The sequence below is a fragment of the Frieseomelitta varia genome, unplaced genomic scaffold (genome assembly GCF_011392965.1).
Source record: "Frieseomelitta varia isolate USP_RPSP 00005682 unplaced genomic scaffold, Fvar_1.2 scaffold_856, whole genome shotgun sequence".
Classification (NCBI taxonomy): Eukaryota; Metazoa; Arthropoda; class Insecta; order Hymenoptera; family Apidae; genus Frieseomelitta; species Frieseomelitta varia.
The window spans coordinates 49,791-74,252 of record NW_025110652.1 but is presented as its reverse complement, the minus strand read 5'-3'; the positions used below and the strand labels follow the sequence as shown (position 1 = coordinate 74,252).

Sequence of the window (24,462 nt, the reverse complement as noted above, 5' to 3'; positions counted from 1 at the left end):
TTTATTATTTCTTAATAATTTCTATCTATAGTGATACACCGACGAGTTAAAAAAGAAAAAGAGAGCGACGAATTGTTGTATACGGGTTCGGTCACTCGTTATGGTCCGCGAACCAGTTGGCCAGCGTAAGCGATTAAGATGCTGAAAGATAGAGTTAATTTATTCTTGTAAAAGAATTACAATAAAATTATACAATAAAATTCACGAGGAAAAAACAGATAATAGACACGAAAGAATCTTCTAGAAGATCCATTGAAGGAATACAGGATGCTATCTGAAGACTATGAACGACACTCGGAAGTAAAAACGCAAAACAGTTGGATTCTATGCGAGCTATCGAACTGCAGTGCCTTTGAATTTGCAGCCGACACTGTGTGTGAAGAAATATACATATCCTTTACAAGTATATAGTTCTTAGATATTCTTTGCAAAAGCCAACAAAAATACATGGAATACAAGAGATCTCTTCTTAATTATTGTGATGAAAGTGATGAAAGAAGGGGAACAGCTTTCTAATTATTGCGTCGTAAAAGCAAATTGACCTGATCTCAGGTAAAGATACGAGAGTCGATTCGTTGCGTCTCGCTCAGCGACGCCTGTTCACGTTCAGGTTTCGTCTTGGACGATCTTCTCTGGGGTGGTTTCAGCGGCTTCTTGGTGGTTTTACCCACTTGAAACTTGTCGGTCAAAATTCCCAGTTAGGAAGACAGCGTTCCACTGAGTTCGGATAGTTTTCGCTGGTCGCTCGTTGCCGAAATTTTCGCCCGTGGCGATTAATTTACCTTGCGAGCCTTTGATATCAATAGTTAGGAATAGTGTCTCCCTTCTTTCGTCATTTCGACCAATAATAAAAAAAAAAAAAAAAAGAAAAATTCGTGTTTTTCTTCGTATTTTCGTATTGGTTTCACTTTGAGTTCATTTTTTGATATCGATGACTGAGGACAGCAGATAGACAAACTTCAGTTCGACGTGTTGATTTGTTTCCTTTTTAAACGTATCCTTTGCTTGTTTGAAGAAAACGAAAAACTAAGGGAGAATTTTGTTCGTGTATTTCTTTCAGAAATCATTCAAGGCTTCCTTAATATTCCATAATTCTTCAGTAATGCCTGTCAACGACAATTACAATTCAAACGATAATTAATTGAAACCATCGTTCTTTAAAGGTTCTCCGCTAAATCCATTTGCAGATCTACAGACAGATATTTAAAGCTGACGTCTCAACTCCAATTTAACTCTTCTGAGGGGACGTCGTACCTAAATCTAGCCAACAGCTCGGACTTGTCCTTTTTTATAATTTGCTGATAATTTTAACGAACGTATGCATTTGGTGTTGCACGATGCGATGTAATAGTATAATATACAGACGCCATAGAATAAAAGCCATAATATAACAAACATAAAACGAAGAGTAGAATTCCAGAAAAAGAAATTTCTGATGATAGTGTAGAATAGCAGTCTATGAAAAATGCTGGAGTGTGTTATTTTCCCAGAGGTTAGAATTACGCGTCATTAACTCTAGCAAATGCAATGCACACGTTGACGATTGCTTTAAATTTAAACGACACCACACAATGTTGGAAAGATATACTTAACAAAATTTTGCGTTAAATACCATTCGAATGATTATTTCCAGCGTTATGTCATTTTGTTTGAAGTGACGATGCTTCGTAAATCAATTGCTGATAGATGATACGAAAGAAGCTTGCCTCGAGGGCAAAAGGTTAATTTCAGCCTCGGTACGTCACTTGAGCCGCCAATCGACGGAGAGGAGAGAAATCAATTTCTCTCGATGTCTCAAATTTCAGTCAGCGCGATCTGTAGGTAGCAACAACGCGTGTTTCTTTTCTCCCTCCGAGAGGCGAGAAATACGCGCAGCTTCCACGATGACGAATCCCACCCGTTGATTAGGAGGACGCGGGCGTGTTTCGTTCGCGTTGCAGAGTGATCTGTAATTTTTCAGCGTTTGAAAATGCCTTAAAAATAATCGCAGCCTGACGCAACGGGCGTCTGGCGTTCGCCTGACGTCGACGATATTCATCAACCCCCCTTTCCCCCTTGAAAGAGATTCGTACAGGTAGAAATAGCACGGCCCCGGTGGAAACTCGAACTCTGAATAAATTCTCGCCTCGAATTTTCATCAAGTAGATCCCGCCGACCTCGGTGAATTTATCTCAATGTGAAAGTTACGGGATAGAACTGTGTTACCAGTTTTGAAGAAAAGAGATCATATGACAAGAAACGCGGGATCATCTTAAAACCCGAAGCCTCTACTTCCAAAGCGAGTTGTTCAATTTTTCATCTAAAATATTTTTACCTTTATCTCTACGTACTTGTCACGGTACGTAGGAAAATTGCACGTTGAAAAATTGTTTTCCCTGATTGAAACTACGATGGATTGAGAAGATCGAAGCCTCCTCTTTACAACTACCTCCGAAAATCTGACGTATGACCTTTTTCTCACCGTTTCATCGAATACTTTGAATATTACGTTTGAATGAAGTTTCAAGTGAAGTATCTGATGTTCAAAGTTCAAGAAATTGGCGATGAAAAATCGTACAGTAAGTTCACACGAAGGGAAAGCTTTGATCTTCAAATCTATTATAGTGTAAAAACATTCATGGAATGAAATGAACGACGCGTTTTTGAGAGTAGAGACTTCAATCTTTAGAATAGGCCCGAGTTATTGTTGTACGATTTCTTTTTACAAAATTGTAACAGTTTTGTTATTTAGTGTCCCAATTATTAATAGAAATAGAGGGACAATTTTGTTAACTGAGAGTGTTAAAATACAAAATCATCACACGAAAGAATTAAACAGATATACAAAGCCAAAAGTTTCTTCCCATCTATTTTTTTTTCTTTTTTCTAAATAAAACATTAAAATGTAAAAGAAAACTAATTTTATTAAATTTAGTATGTTTCAATCAACAGAAAAATTTTTTTAAATATATAATAAATAAATCACGGATTCATTTCAGTAGGAAGTGAACTCAACTTACTACGCAATGTTTCAAAGTTCTGTTTTCTCAATTGCAAAAAAAAAAAAAAAAAAAAAAAAAAAAAAGAAAGAGGCATCGATCGAAATTTTCCCTATTGACGTTTATTTTCTTATTGAATTTCGTACTAAAAGGTTGCTCAGCACGAGCGTTTCACGCGAGATGTAGTATCTAATGTTTAGTTAACTTTTAAAATACATTTTCTCCCGCCAGCGCGAACGCCGCCCTTCAAAAATCTGTACAGAGACGACATCTGGATTTCTAGAGCTTTCCTAGAGCGAACGTTCCCCGTGGGCGGCAGCATTGCTGCCAAAACAAAGCTTTTCTTGGCTCTACGGATAAACAAATTTCGAGAAAATAGCTGGCTTTTCAACGACTCCGCGCCGGTGTAAGAAAATATTCGGCACGTTCTAAACGTTTCGTTAGCTTTCGTATTAATATATATTCTCTTCAATCGATACTTGCCTACAGATATACAATTTTCGTACAATTATGTTACAACTTTCAGTTCAAGTTTCTTCGTTGCGTAATCTTTTTCAATTTTCACCAGATTAAAAAAAGAAAAAAATGGTCACGATTAACTTGCCATTTTAAAGTTTCCTTTGCGCGTGTTGTTTCTGATATTTCTTCTGTAATCGAAGGTTAGACGTTTCGAGGTTTCGTACGACACAGAGTTTTATTCAATTTTATCGAAATTACGGATGATTAAGTGGCTGATAAATTCAGAAGGACTACCGGTGTTTTCATTGCGTTATCCGTCTAACAAATTTCCCTCGAAGACGCTGCTGGGCCGCGCAACGAGCAGCATCTAAATCTTTCTTATGACTCGACTATCTTTCCCGTGCCACAAACACCATTAACTCTGCTTATATAATCAGCCCGTTTACCAATATATTTCAATCTGAGGCAATGCATAATGCGCGTTTGTTCCTTTGCGAAGAATTGCTACGTTCACCAGATCGATGTCGTAAATTTTTAATTCGTATCCGCGCTGAGAAGCGCGATTGTTCGCGAGAAGACAAAAACGAGCACTCACCGTCATCAGAGTCGTTCAGTCAAAGGTTCAATATAGCGACGAGATCCATCGAATCGTTATCTTTGGAATTTTCTCACTCTTCGCGATCGTCAAACGTCGTTGTAATTTCACTCGGTAATCCCGCTCGAGACGAAAATTCCATCGGCACAAGAACCATGCTCTTCGAATACTCGCGTTACGCGTTCTGTTTCTATTCTTTTCGCCTTCTCTGTCTCGCACAAGTGAGATCGTTCTGTAGAAGTTGCTACCGAGATATTTCACGTGGCGTTAATATTTCTCGCGGCGTATTTATGAAAATTATTTACCCGTTGGGAAATTCTCGCGAGAGATCGAGAGTGGCTAGATGGAACCGCGACAGCTGCCGGCCGGACGCGAAGTTGGCGCGTTTGGCTAAGTTTCGAAAATAGCACCGGATTCGACGCCCGTGCGTCTATTTGTAGCAGAAAAGAACCAACCAGGTCAGCCACGTTCGCTCCGTGAAAATTCCCTAGCGATCTAGTAAAGGATCCATGCCCCCCCCCCCCCTCTCTTTCCCGCTCTTTGAAAACATTTCGTTCGCGATTTTATTCGACCTTTTTCTTTTTCAGAGACGCGAGAATTATTTTTAAACGATCCGGGCAGTTAATTCTGTTTTTTTTTTTTTGAATGTTCGTTCATTTCGTTCTGTTGAGAACACGGCATGCGAACGTAATTCTCGTTCTACTACGTGTCTCGGATGAAATTTACATAACCTTTGCTACGATATTATAAAACGTGATACAACCTTCCTCTCACGGTCCATTGTGTTTCTCGATAAAATATTTCAATCGCAACGTGTGCTAGACTTCATCGTGAAACAATATTATCTCTCTTTCGTAGTTGTATTTTCTTTTTAATAAAAGGAGACACGTTTCAGGCAGTTTTCTATTAAAAGTGGTGTGTACCAGAACCACTCGAAATAAACGTGTCGTCACAAATTTCTCTGAGTTTCAACTGCGCGAAATCGGTCAGAAACAGTCCCAAAGTGATCCCGACTTACGGGCGAAACAATAATCCGATAATATCGGTTGAACCCTTTACCTTGCTCCACTTCAGCGTTAATGTGAATAGTCCTCAGTCTCAGCTCTTCGTTCTCGTAAATCATCCCCCTCGAGGACTTCCGGTCGAGCTTCCTGTTTGGCTTCACGCTGCAATCCCTGCGCCTGGCCCTCAGCATCCCGGCCCCGCCACCCACGCTCACGCCAGCACTCGTCATCATTTTCATTAATTTAATAGTTTCACAGTCGCGATAAATTACAAATATATATATATATTTCACTTCACTTAAAAAACAAGAAGAAAGCGTCCTATCGCAACGAATTGCAAATTCGTGTCATTTCGTTTCTTCTTCGAAACTCTGAAGCCTCGTTTTTGGAATCGAAGTCACGCTCACTGTGTTCTGTCGATCACGCGGCTGCATTCGAGAGAAATGGGAAAGTCACCAGCCACGAGGGGAAAATCTGTAGTTTACGAGAAACGGGACCGACAGTCTCTCCCGGTTTCGGCGCAACTTTACGGTCAGCCGCGACTCGTTTCACATCCGGGGTTTGTACTTTCGCTTGACGACCGCGGTGGACGCGTTGAAACGTATTGCGCCATTAAGGGGCGGGTTTTAAAGCCCTAAAGGGCGTTCAAGTGGCGTTTAATCTTACGCGAAGCTTTTTAGATTGGATTTGCGGCGTCTGAACTTCCTTCAGATTTTCTTCTTTATGGGCGGGCTTGCCCTGGAATCTTTCTTCCTACCAACTTTCTCCGCTGCTTCGTCCTCCTTTTTTAATCTCTCTCTCTCTCTCGCTTTCTCTCTGGGACATCAACTTTTTCGCGTCTCTCAACCACTCACCCTGGCTCGTTTTGTTCCCATCTTGGATCTTGCTTCAACGTAGTTCTTTATTTATCTGAGATGTCTCTGTGTCTTTGATCTTGAAAATAATTAATTCCAACCTTTTCAAGTAACCCCAAGACTTTTCTTCACTCGTCCTCTCTTGGAAATTCCTAACACACCACCTTTGGAGTTACGATCCCCCCCCCCCCCTTCAATTTTCTCTTCAGTCAGAATCAAGCTCGCGGCTCTTAAAAGCAAATATCGCCTCTTGAGCTTCTGAAATTCCCTCCACGTGTCCACCGTTATTCTCCGCGCCGCGCCTCTGTCGTTCAATTTTCAGCTTCTTCTCCCCCCCCCCCCCCCCCTGGTCTTCTTCTTCAAAAAATCTGCGCCAACAAAGATAAGAAAATTCCTCGGAAACTCTTCGCTCCGTGGAAAGTCAGCGCGCGTGAAGGTCCCGTGAAAAGGACAGGTTGGACGGAAGTGGTGCCGGGCGACCGGCTCGATCGTAAGACCGCGAGGCTGCCCCCGGCAGCGGAAACTGCGCGCTTTCCATCGAATTGTCGCGCGTTCGCGCGTCCAAATCCCAACGTTGAATTTGCATCATCCGTTCGTTTGTCACGTCGCGTTGTTTCTCCGCTGCAATTTGCCTGCCCATTATTCAAGCGTTTATCAGCGCTCTCAATCCTCTCCCTCCCCCCTCCTCTCTCGCGTTTCTTTCTTTCAATTTATTCGCCCGCTTCCGGTTTCCCCCCCTCTCTGTTTCTCTCGCTTCGACTCTTCGAACTCGCAAGTATTTATTCGCGCCGCGAGATCTTGTCGCGCCCCCGTCGAGAGTCCAAGCTATTTTTTTCTTTTTCTTTTTTTTTTTTCTTTAAATAAAGGGGGGAGAGACTTTCGCTGGATCCGAACTTGGCTAAACGTTCACCAGACGATTCGCGCTGGATCCTTTTCGGATTTATCTCTTTCGCGGATGATTCTTGAGGGAAATCAGAGTCGCGTTGCTGATCTTCGAGACTTGGATTGGAAATCTTGGAAATCTTCGTGGTGTTTCGTTCGTAGATCGACTTTACAAGCTTCGTAGATCTTTGATTCTAAAGTTAACCTTCGTCTTCCTTCGATTTTTTTCTTTCTTTCTTCTTCTTCTTCTTCTTCTTCTTCTTCTTCTGGAAGATGATTCGAATATTCCGGTATCCTCCACGCGACACTGCGATACTTCCGCCAAAATGAATTTTCACCAATCAAGTACGTTTCTTCTCGAGTCTCTCAGTTGGTCCCCTCAGTTTTGGTTCGTGTCTCTGTGAAAAATGAAGGAAAATTCATTAACGTTTCGAGCAACGAATTCCTCTGTACAAACGAGCGTACAATTATCATTATTATTATTCCGCACGCGTGAAAAATCGGTTTCGGTTATATCTTTACACAGCTCCCGTGTGCGTTTAATTTAATCGCGATTTCATAGTCGGTTCGACTGCGACGTTCAAAAATTCAATGGAAGGTTAAAATTCAAAGGGGAGGGACCAAGATTCGGAGATAAATAAAGATAGACAACGAAATGTTATTTACCGGCGCTGTCGTTTGAAACGAAACGAAGATTCGGGCGAGCGCGACAGAGTCTGAAATCTCCAGGCCAAATCTGATTTCCGTGCTCGCGAGCAACCAGGAATCGCAATGCTTGCGAAAGATCAAACAACGAGCATCAAACGCAGCGGCAACCGCCGGGTTCTCCGCGCGCGTAACATTATTTCGGGCGAAGCAATTAAAAATATCCCCTTGAACCGCGCGCGTGTCCGCTTCGTTTTCCACGTTCGCGTTCGTCCATCTCGCGTGTTCAAAGCCAACGAAAAAAAAAAAAAAAAAATCAGGACTTCGTTTCAAAAGGCACTTGGTTACCAACCGGCGTGTCCGCGAAATGAAAATCAAGCAAAAAGGGAACCAAAAAAAAAAGAAAAGAAGAGAAAAAATGAAGAAGAGAAAGGAAAACGGGTGGGGGAGAGGAAGGGGGGGGGGAAGATCGTATCCAGCGCAAAGAGTTAAACAACCGCGATACCACCCGTGGAAAACATTAGCAAAGAGAAATCGAGTGAACGTGCGCGCTCAAAGGGCTCGCGCGTTACGCCCGTGAAATTGAAACCCTGCCGGGCGAAAAGTGAACGGGGAAGGGAAAAAAAAAAGAAAAAAAAAAGGAAGAAAGAGGGAAGAGGGTGGAAAACAACCCCCCGGTTTACAGAGAGTGGTGTTGCAGCGAACGTTGAAAAATTCGACAGGTCGAAAAATGCAGGTCGACCGCGGGTGATGCTGAATCTTCGCGTTTCGAGCGTGTTTTCCTCGCGAGCTGTTCCGAGGGACGGTCGATTAAATCCTTGCGCTGGCAACTGGCTCGCGGACCATAACGAGTGACCGAGCCGTATACAACGACCCAAACCTAACCTAAACCTTCTCAAAGCTGAAGTTTCGCTGTTTAAAGCGGAAACCAAGTGGATCGTTATACGTGTGATCCTCTTTTACGAAGTTGTGTGTCAATTGTCGGCAATCCTTCATTGTCTATTCGAACATTTATGCTCTTCGCTATAGATTACTTGACTTTCATCGTCTCATAAATTTTTTTTCTACGCCTGACGTGATTGTTAACCCCTTGCGCTGGCAACTGATTGCGGACCATAACGAGTGACCGAAACCGTATACAGTAATACGTCGTTTTCTTTTTCTTTTGAATTCGTCGGTAGGACATCATTGGGTAGAAATTATTGAGAAGTAATAAATTTATTATTCATTTTACCTGGATTATACTTAAATCTACCTAAAACTGAGAAAATATTGCAATTTTGGGACAAAAATATTCTCGACGTGCGTCATTCAAGCGCAAGAGATTAACCACGTTGCGCTGGCAACTGATTGCGGACTATAACGAGTGACCGAAACCGTATACAGTAATACGTCGTTTTCTTTTTCTTTTGAATTCGTCGGTAGGACATCATTGGGTAGAAATTATTGAGAAGTAATAAATTTATTATTCATTTTACCTGGATTATACTTAAATCTACCTAAAACTGAAAAAATATTGCAATTTTGGGACAAAAATATTCTCGACGTGCGTCATTCAAGCGCAAGAGATTAACCACGTTGCGCTGGCAACTGATTGCGGACCATAACGAGTGACCGAAACCGTATACAGTAATACGTCGTTTTCTTTTTCTTTTGAATTCGTCGGTAGGACATCATTGGATAGAAATTATTGAGAAGTAATAAATTTATTATTCATTTTTCCTGGATTATACTTAAATCTACCTAAAACTGAAAAAATATTGCAATTTTGGGACAAAAATATTCTCGACGTGCGTCATTCAAGCGCAAAAGATTAACCACTTGCGCTGGCAACTGATTGCGGACTATAACGAGTGACCGAAACCGTATACAGTAATACGTTGCTTTCTTTTTGAACACGTCGGTATGATATCGCTGGATAGAAATTACTGAGAAGTAATAAATTTATTGTTTGTTTTGCCTATTTCTAAACTGAGAAAATATTGCAATTTTGTGACAAAAAGTTATCGATGTGCGTGGCACGTCATTCCAGCGCAAGAGGTTAAAGCGTTCGCCCGTGGGCCGAAACGTTCGCGCTTCCCAACGGGAGATGTACACAGGGAATGGGGAAACATTCACGCTGTTGAGCGTCGCCAGAACGTAAATCTGTGCTTTGAAGACCGTTTTTGGCTGTGGTCGTGTACTCTCTCTCTCTCTCTCTCTCTCTCTCTTTATCTATCTATCTATCTATCTGTATGTATGTGTGTATGGTACACGAGTAAGTCTGTGACATCAAAGAGGAAGAGGTCTGGGGCAGAGAGGATGAAAGCACAGGTGCATATCGTCGTTTCGTTCGTTTGTGGGCTGCTGCGTTACTTTTTCGGTTGTGTATGGCTGCACGAGGAGCAGATTCGGAGGAAGAGATGGCAGATGGACCGAGGAACGAGAGAGACACGCGAGTGAAGGTTCAAAGCGGGACGAGTGGATGGAACTGCGAGGTGAGAGATGGAGAGATTGGGATAAAGAGAAAGAAGAGAGGTGGACGTGTAGATGGAGGAGTGGAAGAAAGGATGGAGAGCGATTGATAATAAGGGGGATTGGCGGGTGGCTGTAGATTAAAATCGGAAGACGGAATTCGAAGTTTGGGAATGAAGAGAACAGAGGTTTCAAGGGTAACATCGAAATACGACAGTGACGAATTGAAGTGAAAGAGAAATGTACGAATGACGCGGTGAGATTGTCGAAGAAGAGAGCGTGTAATTCTAAAAGAGAATGAGAGTGTGAGAGTGTGAGAAAAGTAGGATTTAAAAATAAGGCGAGAGAGAAAAGATCGAGGAATGGTAAATTATAATTGGCAGAATCCCGAATGAAAGAAATAGGCGTTTGCGGGATAACAAAATATCAATTAGTTTATTAAGATATCATATATAATAAGCAGCAAAGTAAAAAAGAAACGTACGAATGACACAATTTGTAGATGGAGGATAAAGTGCGAAAAGAAGAGAAGACGCAAAATGACGAGATATCGAAGGGAAAGCAGAGACGAAAACACGCGTCCGGGGAAGCTTAATTAGAAAGGTGAATGAAACATCGGGAAACGAGGAAAGAATCTCGAAGAGAAAGAGAGGAGAAACTTTGCGATAGCAGAGATAAAGGAGAACAGAAAAGGCAGACAATGTCGAAACAAAGCGATGTCGTTGAACGGAGAAGCGAGAAATTTAACGAGTGCACCGGGAAAGAGAAAGAGGGAGAAATGGACGATGAAAGGGAGATTGAAGGAAAACATCGAAAGCAAGTGGAATCGAGTCGCGGGAAAGCTAAAGGGATGGGAATCTGAGGAAGAGGACTTTGAGGGGAACAAAATCTGGAAGATGAAGAGCTCGAGAGGGCACGGAATTGAAAGAAACACACGGGGGCACTGCCGAGTGAAACGTGGAAAACGAAAAGATGCTCCACCGACGAACGATCTGATGATCGTTGCAAAATAGTGCCAAGAGTTGGACAAAATTCGAATTGTACAATAAAGACTTGATCGAGGAGAGGAAGAAAGGGATCGAGAAAGGGCACAAAGAGGTAGATTAGGGGCCTTAGAGGGCAGATCAAAAGATACGAGAACTCGAGAGACTCGGCGGAGAGAGGACGATGAAAGATCTAAATAGACAAGAATTAAAAGAGAGGGATTTAGAAGAAGTGTTCTTCATCCGTGGGATGAAGGGGGCTCGTAGCTAAGGAGGAGAGCCAGTAGAGGGAGAAGGGTCAGTAACTAAAGAGATTAAGGCATGGAATCCTAGAAAAAAGGGGAGCTCAAAGAGACGTGCACGAGGATTAAGAGAGAAGAGAGATCAAATGAAGAGGAATTAAGAGTCGAAGATTTGGAGGAAGAAGAGGCATTGGTGCGTGGCCGATGCAAATAGACGTACATACATATGTACGTGTGCACGAGGAGGAACGAACGACCGAATGAGTCAGAAATCGGTGTCAGAACACGAACGTTGTTAAATCGGGAATTTTGTTACTAAATAATAATTTTATATATATATATATATATATATATATATATATAAAACTATAACTGTAATTATATATAATTATATAGTATGTATTATATAGTATAATTATAGTTATATATATAATTATAAAATATATATATTTAGTATATAATAAATTATAATATATATATTTATTATATAATATAACTATAACTATGATAATTATAACTAAATAATGCGAACTCTTTGCCCTCGACAACATTTTTTATATCATTTACTACAGCTCATTTGTTTATAAAATAGTGAGCGAAGCATCGCTTCAAATAAAATGATATAACATTGGAAATAATGATCCTGTTTAAATGGTATTTAGCATGGAATTTTGCTGATTGTATTTCTTTAATTCGTTTGAAACAGTCAAGTATAGTATATAAAAGTTTAATGACCCATAATTTCAATCAGTTGAGAAACTTCCTTCTCCATTTTATAAATTCTCGTAAGAAGCAACAAGAAGTTTAATTTGTGTGAATTATCCCGAATTATTCGAACAACAATCCGACGATTGTCAACTGCCTCTATCCTCGAGAATTTCTTCTTGCGAAATTTTATTATTCCTCTCACACCGATGCATTATATCATGCAACGCCCTACCTACGTTCGTTATAATTACCAGCAATTATAAACAATTTTGAATAAATTGAAGTACGATGCCCCCTTGTACATTACAAATGCACGTAATTTAGTGTTACAAAAATCATTCTAGCAAGCCATCTGGAAAAACGGTAGTCTTCGATTTGCACGACTTCGAACGCGTTGAAAAGCATTTAGGAAAACAGAAGATAGTTGGCGGACAGAAGGGTAGAAAGGAGGGGGAGGAAAATATCAAAGGACGAAGTTTCTCCGGTGAATTCATCAGTCCATAAAACGCTTTGACAATCTGCAGGCGTAATTGATTTATAAACAACTGGCTGGAGATTGCTTTCTCTTGTAACTGTTTTGAATTCCCGGACACCGGTAATTAGGAGAGGGAAAACAGGGATTTTCGAGCACACAATTATTGTTACATCAGCGGAAGCGAGGTTAATTTGTTCAAAGAACCACGGCTCCGCCTGGCCACGTTTTAAGCAGGTATGTTTGTTTGCTCGGTGTCTGACTCTGCACGGTGTTGCTCCACTGTCGCCGATCATTAAAATTTGTTTTCATATCCTCGCGGATCTTCCTGTGTTGACGGCTTCAATTAGTTTCTATTTTCATCGAAATAAACGTCTCGACTCGGTGGCTCTCGACCTCTCCTTGCAACAATTTCACGGCACGCGAACATTTCAAACAAAATTCGCTCGTCAGAATCCGACGAACTTCAAAAATACGAAAAATTGAAGGAATACAGAGGTACTAACGAATCCAAACCATAAATCCATAGAATTTCGGGAAACTTCAAAGCTACAATAGCGTAGAAAGATCTAAGAAACGAATTGGTAGAGTCCGAAGGACTTGAAAATTTGCAACGATCGTTATTATTTCTCTGATTGTGATATCAATTTGTCTTCGTACTTACTTTCCATTGCACAGGCCACGTTCACGCTAGCGAACATCTACAATTCTATCTTCTGTCTATCGTTTTTCAAGAATTCCTTAGGTGGACGGAGCTTCGCGATCGAATTTTCGTCCAGAGGTTTGCCCATCAGCTGTTGTGCGGCTCAGTGCTGCGAACAGAAACTCCCATCAGAATAACATTTCCTACAGATATCGACGATTCCTACTTCCCTACTGTTTTACAAATAAACAAAATAAAAGAATGAAATTCTGCAGGATGAGCGGATATTTCCGCCGGTGAAATCAGGCAGCATTCATTCGGCCTCGAAGGGTAGAGGAACAACAAATTTTCAAACGACAATCAGCAGCAGTTCGAAACTTCCTTCTTGTTTTTTTTCCTCTCCATATATATATATATATATATCTTTTTTCCTCCATTCCCCGAGGGAAAGTTCACGAGGGGGGGTTGGAAGCGAAGCTCGAACGGAATATTCGCGGCCGTAATCACGTTCATTTGAACGCGGATGCATTTTAATGCCGGCAGCGAATCGGGTGAGGAAGGAGAGAGGGGACTGGATTCGCGAAAGTTGTCACGCTGCGGGGCAAAAACTTAGGGCTCGTTAAGAGCTCGAGGTGCGTTCGCGTGACACTTATCAAAGCAACGGCCAACCTTCTCCTCCTCCTCCTTCTCCCCTCTGAGGGAGGGAGAAGAATTAACGAAGAGGAGTGTCGCTTCTCGCCAACTTTGTGAATTTTTCTGATTAGCGTCTTGATGAATCTGGCTCGGCTGGTATATAAGAGTTCTTTCGGTGTTATCCGCGACTTCGAACTTGATGGAATAATTTTGAATCTCGTCTCTTTTCTCCCCCCCCCCCCCTTTATGTCAGTTGCTGAAGACGCCACGTAACACGTACGTGCGAAAACTGTGGAAACTGGAAACTCTGGCGGTCCAAGTGTGCCGATCTCGATCACGATCTCGAGCGAATGTTCGGATCGAAATCTAAAATTAGGCAGTTTGTTAACCCGACCTGGTCGTAAACCGTGGCCACATTCGTAAATGAGAAATCGCGGAAATGAAAAGTCGCAGAGCTGGGACGGCACTGACTATGTCAAACTGAGGCTGCTGCTAGTTTCGTTTCGATCTTTATTGCCCTATCAGATTTACAGCGGTGTAGCCCAATGAGTGTCTGATTTTTGGAATTTGGAAAACGATCGTACCAATCGCCAATATATCGCGAATAATTGATGAATTTTCACACGCAGATTAATCAGATCGGTTGAACGGGGGAATTTCATTTGTAACACGTTCGTTTGATATAAAATTCCAAAGGAACGAATGAAAATCGACGCGAGTGTAAGAAAATTGTTTATTATTAAGAAAACTTGGATCACGGATATATATCCGACGCCAGTTCGGATCAGCGGCGTTTTATAGACGAAAAATATACTACGGGCCACCACCTGGTGGCGCGGTTTAACGATTTCCGGTCGCGATTTTCGATACGCATTTCCATGGCCGTGAGTTACGTTCGATGGATTCGTACAACAGACGAGCTGCTAGAATGAAATTACGCGATCTAAAGATGTTACTTTTTAATTTTGCTATTGCCATAGTGTGTAAAATATTCTACCAAGACCCAAAAGTATAACAAATTCTGAGAAACCATCAAATAGAGGAAAAAAGATTCGAAGAATTCGAGGAATCTACAGATAATAAGTGATTCAAAATAGACCCAAAGAATCTCGAGAATCCAAGAAATTTCATGCAAAGACTTATGAGAAATTCTAAAAAAAGTCTAAAGAGCTTGGAAAATTAATGGACTAATAATCCAAAGAGTATATAATCCAACAAAATTTCAAAGCATGCAAAGATCTACGAATAAAATTCGTAGAATCCGAAGAACTTGACAAATTTGGAAAAATTCAAAGAACCTAGAGACACTGATGATCCAAAATAACCCCTCCCTTCCCCCCGAAAAAAATTACCGAAGTTCCAAGAAATTTAAAAAGATTCGCCATTTAAAACGATTTTTAAATGAGAATTCATAAAGTTCGACGAACTTGAAAAATTCAAAGAAGATCCTGATGACGCTAATGATCCGAAATAACCCCCCTTCCAAATACCGGACATTTCATAGCTTGGAAATGAAATTTTCACATAAAAATTCGTAGGATACGGAGAACTTGGAGAAATTGGAGAAATTCAAAGATCTCCCGACGAGCAGAAATCATATTATCCAATGAGACGTCGGTATTTCTGCGATGTAACCAAGGTTATCGTTACACCGCGAAACGGCTCGATCAGAGAGGGTGAAGAGACGAGCAGACGCGGCGCGGCGCGGCGTCGGCTGCACGCGAAGAGCGGTTGCACTCGCGACACGGTCGAGATAACGACAAGCCATGGATTACTCGCGCGACACGTGTTGCCGACGTTTACCCCGCGTTTCACGTTAACATGTGCATCGGCGTCGTTCCGCGTAAGTGCGCGCCGAAGTGCGCGTGCACGTGGTTTCGGCCGGGACGATCCTGTTGCGGATGATTTACATGCGGTCGCGCCAGCGCAACGCCAGCTGGCTTTGCTCGCCGCGCACGATACCGTCGTACTTTCCCTCCGCGCGCGCGTTTTCCATCCTCGTCGCGGTTCACTGCCCCCCCCCCCACTTTCACCCCCTTTCACCCCTTCTCTGGCTTTGCCAGCCACTCGGTGGGCAGACGACTACGATTCCTCTCGTTCTCGTTCTCGCTCTCGTGGTGATCGGTCGGTCGGTTGGCGCTCGATTTTTAGGGGTTAGGACCTGGGTCGAAGGGTGGCTTGAATTTTCAACAGCCGGAAGAATCGGTAATAGGGTGGTTTCACGCCGCAGAAGCCTTCTTCGGTTAGCCTCGCCGAGACGATCGAAAGTAGATGGAACGTGTAAAGTGGAAGTGGGTTCTAGAAGCGGGGACAGTTATTCCGGATTCGTGATCGAGGGCGACCCGCGTAATTCGTTTGTCGTCGCGGCGGGGATGTGTTAAAGAACGGTGGCGTGTATTTTATTGGAAACGGATGACGTGCAGGGCTCTACACAGCCCCAATAAACATATAAACGTAACGTAGCGAGGGACATTATCGTCAGAGTTCCATGAAGCAATTGCTAAAGAAAATTACTTCATGGAACTCTGATCTTTGTTTGAGGTTTCGGTCGAAAATGACCCTCTCAATCACTTGATTGGCGCACAATCTCCCTCAAAAGCAGGTTTTTTTTGAAAATTTTCTTGCTACCCCAAACACAAATCAAACTAAACAACCAAAATGATCAGGTAAATAATAATAAACAAACCCCTCGTGTTAAATGCAGCTAACGGGGGTAACAGCATCCCAGATACTATTGGATACGATTTTTAGTAATCTGGTTAATCGGAGTAATTTAATCGAGATGCAGAATATATGTGTATGTATTCTTTAAGAAGGAACATTCCTATCAACAGCAAGAGTATATCTTTTCGAATTGTGATGTTGCAGAAAATATTTCCTATCGAACAGGAACGGTATCGAAAGGTAATACTAATAACCGGCAAGAATATTTTTCTTCCAAAGTCATTTTTTCAACGAGTTTCCAAGTTCATTGTTTTTTTTCACACGACTCTATATATATATATTTATATATGATAAATTAATATACACAATAAAATAATAATAATATAATAAATTTCTACGTGAAATTTAATTTTTTAAGCAATAAAAAAAATATATATATTAATAAAATTATAATTAAATTTAAGTTTCACGTAGAAATTTATCCGTATCTTATCGAGACGAGAGAAACGCGACAATGGAGTGCCTGGCAACAAACAGAAAGGGTAAGAAGCAAATCCCCAATTTTCACCTAAAGCGACAACAACAGCGAGGCGAGTCTCTCTCTCTCTCTCTCTCTCTCTCTCTCTCTCTCTCTCTCGCTGACAAACGTCCAAGTACTTTGCATTGTCCGTTTCCTATCTCAATAGGCACGGGGAGGTACTTTTCACGGCGGAAGCGAAATAGAAAGCGTAACAACGCCGAGCAGCCGCGGAAACTCCATTGAGAAAGTCCGATGGCTCCGCTCTGGCGATAGAATAAATCACGGCGAACTGGCCTTGAAAGACGCGACTCCGCCGACCACTTTAAACCGCGAGCGGGGCAGACACGGGCGAACTAACTTTGTCCCCGCGATTTCCAGCCGTGGCTAATTGAATTCGATCGAAAATACTCGTCTAATTGCAGCGTCGGGCTTGCCTCTTTCTCTCTCTCTCTCTCTCTCTCTCTCTCTCCTTTGGATTCGCTCCGCGCGGAAAGTGGGGCTGAACTTTCCAGTTTATGGAACTGAATCTTAAGTGGCCGACCCTCCAATTTAAACTTGGGTTATCGTTCTGTCCTCGAAAGCGGGTTACCGTGTACTCACACCCCCTTTCTCTCTCTCTCTCTCTCTCTCTCGCCTCCTCTCGCCGTGAATCAAACCCTCTTCTGTCCCTTTACTTACGTGCCGTCGAACTCGAGCAACTGCCGAACTGGCGAATCGCGACTCCGGGTAAATTGCACGGTGGAATTTTTCTCAAAGCGCGGAAGCGAGGAGTTTCGAAGGGAGGGATGCGCGTGATTCATGCGCCCGCCGAGGAAATTGATGACCCGTTCGAGAACGACGGAGCACGAGGAGCCTTCGTGACCCAGAAGAGCAAGTTTCTCCCGAAACAGAATGTGAGTTTGGATTCACCATTGAGAACTGAGAGTCGTTTGTTCAGCCATTTGTGTCGATGGTTTCTTTCGATTGAAACATTTTACGCGTTAATGATTGTGAACGAAGCGTCCAGAGCGATGTACAAAGCGATGAGCGAAAGTGAACATGCTCGTGGGATTTTATATCGTTAATAATATTTTATCGAATGTTTGGTTTTTTTTTTTTTTTTTTTTTTGTAGGACGTTTTGGTTTTCCCAAGAAGATTTTAGCCAATTTTGCGCCGTAATTAATTTAAATGGAAAATTATCTGTACTTTGGATTGTTACAACTTCGTAAAAGAGTAATCGTAGCAATCTACTTGATAAATCGGAGAATTTTTTTTTGACCGTGAACTCGTCTTTTTCTCCCAAGACACTTTAACTTCATGGAAAGTGTCCTTCCTTCTAAAAGAATTCCAAAAATTTACATGTGTGCAAAAAAAAAATATGATTAAATCCTTGGTGATCTTGAAAATTGAAGTGTTACCCTTTAAAACTTGCTGTATAGTTCTTTTTTCTTCATCAATTTTTTGGACTTTGAACATTAGAGTTGAACGACAGAAACTCAAAGAATCCTAATTCCCTATTTTGTCGTGTTTAATGAAACTGCAAAAAAGAAAATCGTACAGCAAGGTTGAAGGAAAATTTTTGATCTTCAACACTCTTTGCTGGAAGAAATTTTTTTAATATCTTTAGAGATGTTCGAGTTCACGAGAATGAAAGAAACAACTCAGGGTAGTCAAAGTAGAAGCTTCGTAGTTGAGATTGTCGTACAATTTTCTTTTACAAACAGTTTAAAACAGCTTAAAATACCGACAGTTCAGTCATGTTCTTCATTGTATATATTAATTATTAAAATTCTCTTGCTAATCAGTCAACAACAGTCAGTGAAATTAAATTGCTCTACGAGTAACAAGTAAGTAATACTAAAACACTTCAAAGCCTTACATTTCTTTTCCACTTTTTAATAACCAGTTACGTGCATATATCAATACTTGCATCGAATAAAATTCTCTTGTCACTTGATGCGCGTGACTCACGGGTCGAGAGAAAATCGATGGTGTAAGTGGACGGTTGGAAAGTAGGGGTGGGAAGATTCTTGACCTATTGGAGTTGTTCCCAAGTAGGAAATTCGAGTTGGTCGAGCGGGAAGACGGTGAAAGGGAAAGAATTGGAAAGTTTGCGCTTTGATGGACGCGGAAATGTGGACTGAAAATTGATTTTCTGTTTCGATGACAGAGGGGCGGGATTGATGGGACGAAATTGAATCTTTATGACGAGAGAGCATGTGTTTCCTCGGAACACGTACTCGGTGCTTGCTCGGTAGAGCTTTCTGCAGACCGAATTCTCCAGATCACGTGCTCACGTTTGCGTCTCTGATTTTTGTTTCAGGTGAGCCTTTGTAGCTTGTGCCAACTGTGTCATACGTAAGTGAACAACGGTACTTTTATTTAAATTAATTCATTGATACTCTACTTCAAGAATTTCGAATAAAATTTAATTAAAAAGATCGTTCCCATTTTGCAATTTTATTTTATGTACAAACGATTTAGACGAAACGTTTATCTCTCTCTCTCTCGACAGTTTGTTTCGCTTCACCAGTCAGCAGCTCTTTAACGTCTAAAAAAAAAAAGAGAGAGAGAGAATCTCTCGAGCGTGTAAAGAAAGAAATATAATAAAGCTCTCGTCAGGAAGGTTCTACCTCTCGTTTCTGGTAAATGTATCGCGGTGAAAACTTGATCGATCCTCGACCGATTTTCTTTCCTTCTTTTTTTTTTTTTAACGAGTTATTCGGCCTGGCGCCGAAATAGCGTTGCGTCCAGAACGCCTGGAAATCGAGCGCCGACCACCCGGTCAGATTCCAAGCAATAAATTAGGTCTCCTTTCCCGATACACGACAGAGGGGCCATAGAAATTCATCATTTTTTGTTTTGACACCCAGCACGCTCCTCCGGCAATTTGTTCTCGCGCGCTCTTCCGCTCGCGTCATTAATTACTTCGCTTCGAAACGATTCCCAAATGTCGTTCTCTTTCAATTTTTATGAAATTTAACATTTCAGTCTGATCTTTCTTCAATTTTCTGATAAAATCTCGTCCGCTTTCGTCGCACTTTTAACGTTAGAACTATCGACGCCTGAAGCATAAAATTTTCTATCAGAGATGTCAAAGTGAAAGAAAATCCTTGTAAAACAGTTGGGATATGCAAGCTTTTATTTACGTATTTTAAGAATCATTCAAGCCCCGAAAAATACAAACTGGCCTGTTCTATTGGTCACTTTGATCATTTCGATAGTTTGAGTGTTAAAATTTCATTCCTCCAAATTTCACAAAAAAACGCGATCACACGCGCTCGAGTTCGAATTTGGCCAGATTTCTGATTGCTGAATTAACAACGAAATAATACCGATAGGATCAAGCGACTGAAAACGAGAGAGAGAAAGGTGAGAAACGAGAGGAGAAAGAACTGTTAAACTGTCTCGAAGTGCGCGCTCCATTCATCGCCACCGGAATTTCCATCCTCTCGCCACGGTCCGGGCCTCCCCAATTAGCCTTGTCAAAAACACACGTCGAACCACCCCCGATGAGAGAGCAATGCCCCTTCGCCGCAGCCCCGGCGTGTCATCCGCTCTCTTGGTTCACGTGGCTGACAAGGAAAATGAAATTTCCCGCTGGCGGACGGAACAAACCGGGGAGGGAAAAGGAGAGGAGAAAAAAAAAAAAAAAAAAAAGAACCGGAGGGCCGTGGAATTGCGTCGGAAAAATGAGGCCCCCTTGCCCCTCGGTGACCGGGCATCCGTCCCTCTCGCCCCCTACCCCCACCCCCTTCCTTCTGTATGTTTCAAGGGCGCCGCAGAGCTGTGTTTTCGACCGGCCGGAAACTCTGCAAAGTCATTTCGAGGCCGTTGCAACGCAATAAAAAGAACGGCGAGGGCCGCGGGTTGGCAATAAAGGCCAGTGACGCGGTTAACTGAAAAAAAAAAAAAAAGGAAGAAAGAAAGAAAGAAAGAAAGAAAAAAAAATCTATTTTTCCGCTTCGGGGCGCGGTTATCGTCCCCCTGGTTCAGTCTCTCTCTCTGCGCGGGACCGTTGACAAATACGCGGCCAATTTGATACCGGGGTTTCTTCCTTTCTCGCGGTGGTTCTTCTATTATTCTTGGGATGAACGCGAGACGGCGTGCTGGGTTGACACTGGCGATGAGCGAGGGCGACGTTAATACGACGGGAGAGCGAGAGGTTGGTTTAATACTTTCGGATGTTTTGTTCGAAAATGTTTGGCGAGATTTGATAATGATAATCGTGTTAGAGTGAAACGGAGAATCGTGAAACGTACGTGGGCTTGTTCTTGCTTCACAATTGAAACGACAATAATGGAATAATGATGGATTTAATAATAGTAATCGTTAGAGTGCGTTTAGATGTTCATGAAAAATTGGAGAACGTGGAATGTACGCTATTCTTGTTTACTAAATTAAATAATTAATCAAATTGAAATAAATATTTTTAAGCTTGGAAATTTATCTCTACGAAATTACTTTAAAGAATAATTTGAAGTTGCGTGCTTTGGTAAAGGAAAGAGAAAAAGGGTCACGCGGGTTTAATCCTAAAAGCTTACGAGATCTCGACGGAGGAGATTTCGAAATAGTAGCGAAGTGTTTGAAACTGGCGAGAGGAGGCTCTTTCGCTCTCTGCGAGAAGGAGAAACAAAGGGGATAAAAAGAAGAGAATCGCCGCGCGAGCGAAAAATACGAAAAAAAGACGAGCACTCGCGGCATGAAAATAAATTCCCAAACGGAGATCTATCCTTCGCGAGCGAGACGAAAGGGAAGACGTATGTATGTACATTCCTGAAACCACCATTCGTAATCCAAACAGTCGAGTATTAATAGGCGGGAAAGAAAACAGTGAAAATTTTCAGCGACCGGTGTCTGACAGTCGTCGAACAGCTGACACACGGACAAGTGATCCAGAAATAAATTTTTCTCGTCTCGCGAATTTTTGCCGATTGCCCCGAGTACAGTAATCCTCGTAATTTCTTTGGAATTGGGCTATTTTCATTTTTCTTCTTCTTTTTCATTCCTCCAAAAAAGAAAAAAGAAAGAAAAGGGAAATAATGAGAAATAAATACGTAGAGGTTGAAGAAATTAAATTTCATCTTTGACTTTCAACTCGTTGCAACACCATGTAACCATGAAAATTATACACCTGCGCGAAATACGCGTGTCTACTTGAATAAACAAACACTTGTTTCGAGCACATTTATTCGCCATTATACTCACCCGGGAATAATCTAATCGTTCAGCAAAGAAAGAAATCAAAGGAACGTTTCACGAGGGTGTTGGGAAGTTGGACCTTCGCACTCACTGTCCCCTTGTCCCGCCTGTCAAATCACGATCGTTCCATTTCGCAAGTACGAGCCATATGATCGCCGACCGTCTCTGAATCATCGTTGCAGAAAATATCCACGACCGCGAGTAGGTATAAACCCACTGCGTGCTTTCACCTTTGAAAAAAAAAAAAAAAAAAGGTACCACCAATTCGTCGCGTCGCTTCGTTTTGTCCGATTGCCCTCCGGAGAAACCTCCTTTCTCGCAAAAAAGACTCTCTCTTTCGAGTCACGCGACACGAGAACGAAGAAAGAAAGAAAGAAAGAAAGAAAGAAAGAAAGAAAGAAAGAAAGAAAGAAAGAAAGAAAGAAAGAAAGAAAGAAAGAAAGAAAGGGGGGACAAAAAGAGGAAAAAATAGAAAAAAAACCACGAAACATCCTCCTGCGGAAAAGAAAAGGGAGAAACACGACGTCGCTTTAACCGCGAGTTAGAGTTTCGAAGCACGTGGAAAAAATGGCAACCTCCGCTGGGTACGCGACAAGACGAGGGCGTTACACGCGACACACATTCGCTCGACTCGAAAGGAAAAAAAAAGAAAAAAGAAAAAGAAAAAAAAAAGGAAAGGAAAGAAAAAGAGGCGCCGAGGGAGCAGAAACAGCGGGAAAGGAAAGAGACAAGGAGGGAAGAGGAAGGAGAGAGAGAGAGAGAGAAACTAAAAGGCAGAGAGATAAAACAGAGAGACAGGGACAGGGATGAAGGAAGAGAAAGAAAGAGAAAGAGAGAGAGACAGAAAACACGAGAGTGGACCAGCTCGAGGCAACAATGCCTTTTTCGTCCTTCTTTTACTTGCACCTCACTAACGACCGGCAGCACACGTTGTCCAACCTTCCTCCTCGTCTTTTTTCCACTCTCTTTTTCATCTCTCGACCCGTTGCTCCATCGTCGAGAACGCGTCTCTGTCCCTTTCCTCTGCGACCCTTGTTTTTTCTATGCCGGTACACAGGAAGCCAGCAAGCTTCTGTCTCTCTTTCTCTCTTTTTCTTTCTCTTTTGCTTTATTCCTCACCCTTTCCTTGCACCACCTTCTTCTCACTCTTTTCTTTGTTCCTTTTCTTCTTCTTTTTCGTCGTCGCCGTCTTCTTCTTCTTCTTCTTCTTCTTCTTCTTCTTCCTCCTCCTCTTCTTCTTGTTCTTCCTGTTTCTGTTGCGTTTCCTTCACGCGGCCACGGCCGTGCGGAATTCGAACCGGGGTTCGATTTGGCGGCACCCGGTTTGAGCCGGTCGGCATAACTGCGTTCGAGTAGACCACTCACTCCCGGACTCGTGGCCTCTCGCCTCTTCTCTCTCTCTCTCTCTCTCTCTCTCTCTCTCTCTCTCTCTCTCTTTCTCTCCCACTCTCTCTTTCTCTCTGTTTCGCTTGCTCAGTTTCTCGCTACCACCTCTCGAACGTTCTTCCACGGTACTCCTCCCTCTCTTTCGCACCAGTTTGCCGATCTTTCTTCATCCCGCGCCAATTTATCGCTGTCCTTGTCGGTAGTAATGGGTTCGAGGTGGTTGAGTTGGCTCGTGCGAGATTGCAAGAAAGGGGAGTGTCCATAGTTTGGCGATTTTTCGACGCTCGACGATCGACAAATGGCAAGAGGAGGATCGTAACATCCGGGGCTCTCGAAGCACGGATAGATTTGACGAACAGCACGAAGATCAGGGTATCTATGTTTAGAAACCTTGGGACGGACGTCGTATCCGATTTAAATTGCAAAAGAATTGGGTTAATGTCCCCGATGTAAATCAGGTGGAGCTTTGTCACTAACGGTGATTGTTCCAGAAGCCTCGCGAGAGTGTAGGACTTCGAACAAACTGGCTCAAGGCTCTAGAACCATAAATTTTTTATACACTTTGAAACATTCGGCGTTCCCAAGTATAAACGTTTAAAAGATTGTCAAATCTTCGTTAACACACACACACACACACACACACACACACACACACACACACACACGCGCGCGCACATACACACAAAAAGAAAAAGAGAACAAAAACGGTGAAAAGTTACTCCGTTGACAAATTTAACCGTCGATCGACTCGTTACCGAAAGATCAAGAAGTCTAACCCTACACTTGCGTACGTCCACAATCGCTCCACCTCCGCGAAGAAACCAACCACTAAATCACCGCGAGGGAACCGCAAGAACGACTACCGCGTTCCAAGTCATTCTCGAACTCTCGAATGTAGGTCTCGGCGATAGTCACGAGGTGTCCTCTCCCCGGTGGCAATCGAATTAGTCCCATCGCTATCATCACCCTGATCTTCCGCCGCGATTCTTTTAGCCTTGTCCCTCTCGGCAGCGGAGCTCCCCTGTCCTCCACCCCCTCCTCACGCGTCTTCGCTCCGTCTTCTTCGTTTCGTTTTCTCTTTCGTAAACAACGTGGCTCAACGTGGCTCAACGTGGCCCGACGTATCCCGATTTTCTCTCCGCCGCCTTTTTTTTTTAC

At 42.5% G+C, this 24,462-nt stretch overlaps 1 protein-coding gene across 2 annotated transcripts in view; it reads right to left on the bottom strand.

The window, feature by feature from the left end:
- The window catches only part of LOC122536622, a 52,876-nt gene extending 28,716 nt beyond the window's left edge, over positions 1 to 24,160 (bottom strand). Inside the window, exons 1-5 of one of the 2 annotated variants that reach the window (XM_043669111.1) lie at positions 24,060 to 24,160; positions 23,366 to 23,840; positions 23,038 to 23,326; positions 12,941 to 13,088; positions 5,092 to 7,170 (exon numbers count right to left, since the gene is read on the bottom strand). In XM_043669111.1, the coding sequence (XP_043525046.1) occupies positions 5,092 to 5,275 (184 nt within the window). In that variant the 5' untranslated portion in view covers positions 5,276 to 7,170; positions 12,941 to 13,088; positions 23,038 to 23,326; positions 23,366 to 23,840; positions 24,060 to 24,160. Of the gene's footprint in view, positions 1 to 5,091; positions 7,171 to 12,704; positions 12,716 to 12,940; positions 13,089 to 23,037; positions 23,327 to 23,365; positions 23,841 to 24,059 lie in introns of those variants that run through there. The other variant, XM_043669114.1, reaches the window with a different exon arrangement.
- Positions 24,161 to 24,462: the final 302 nt, after the last annotated feature.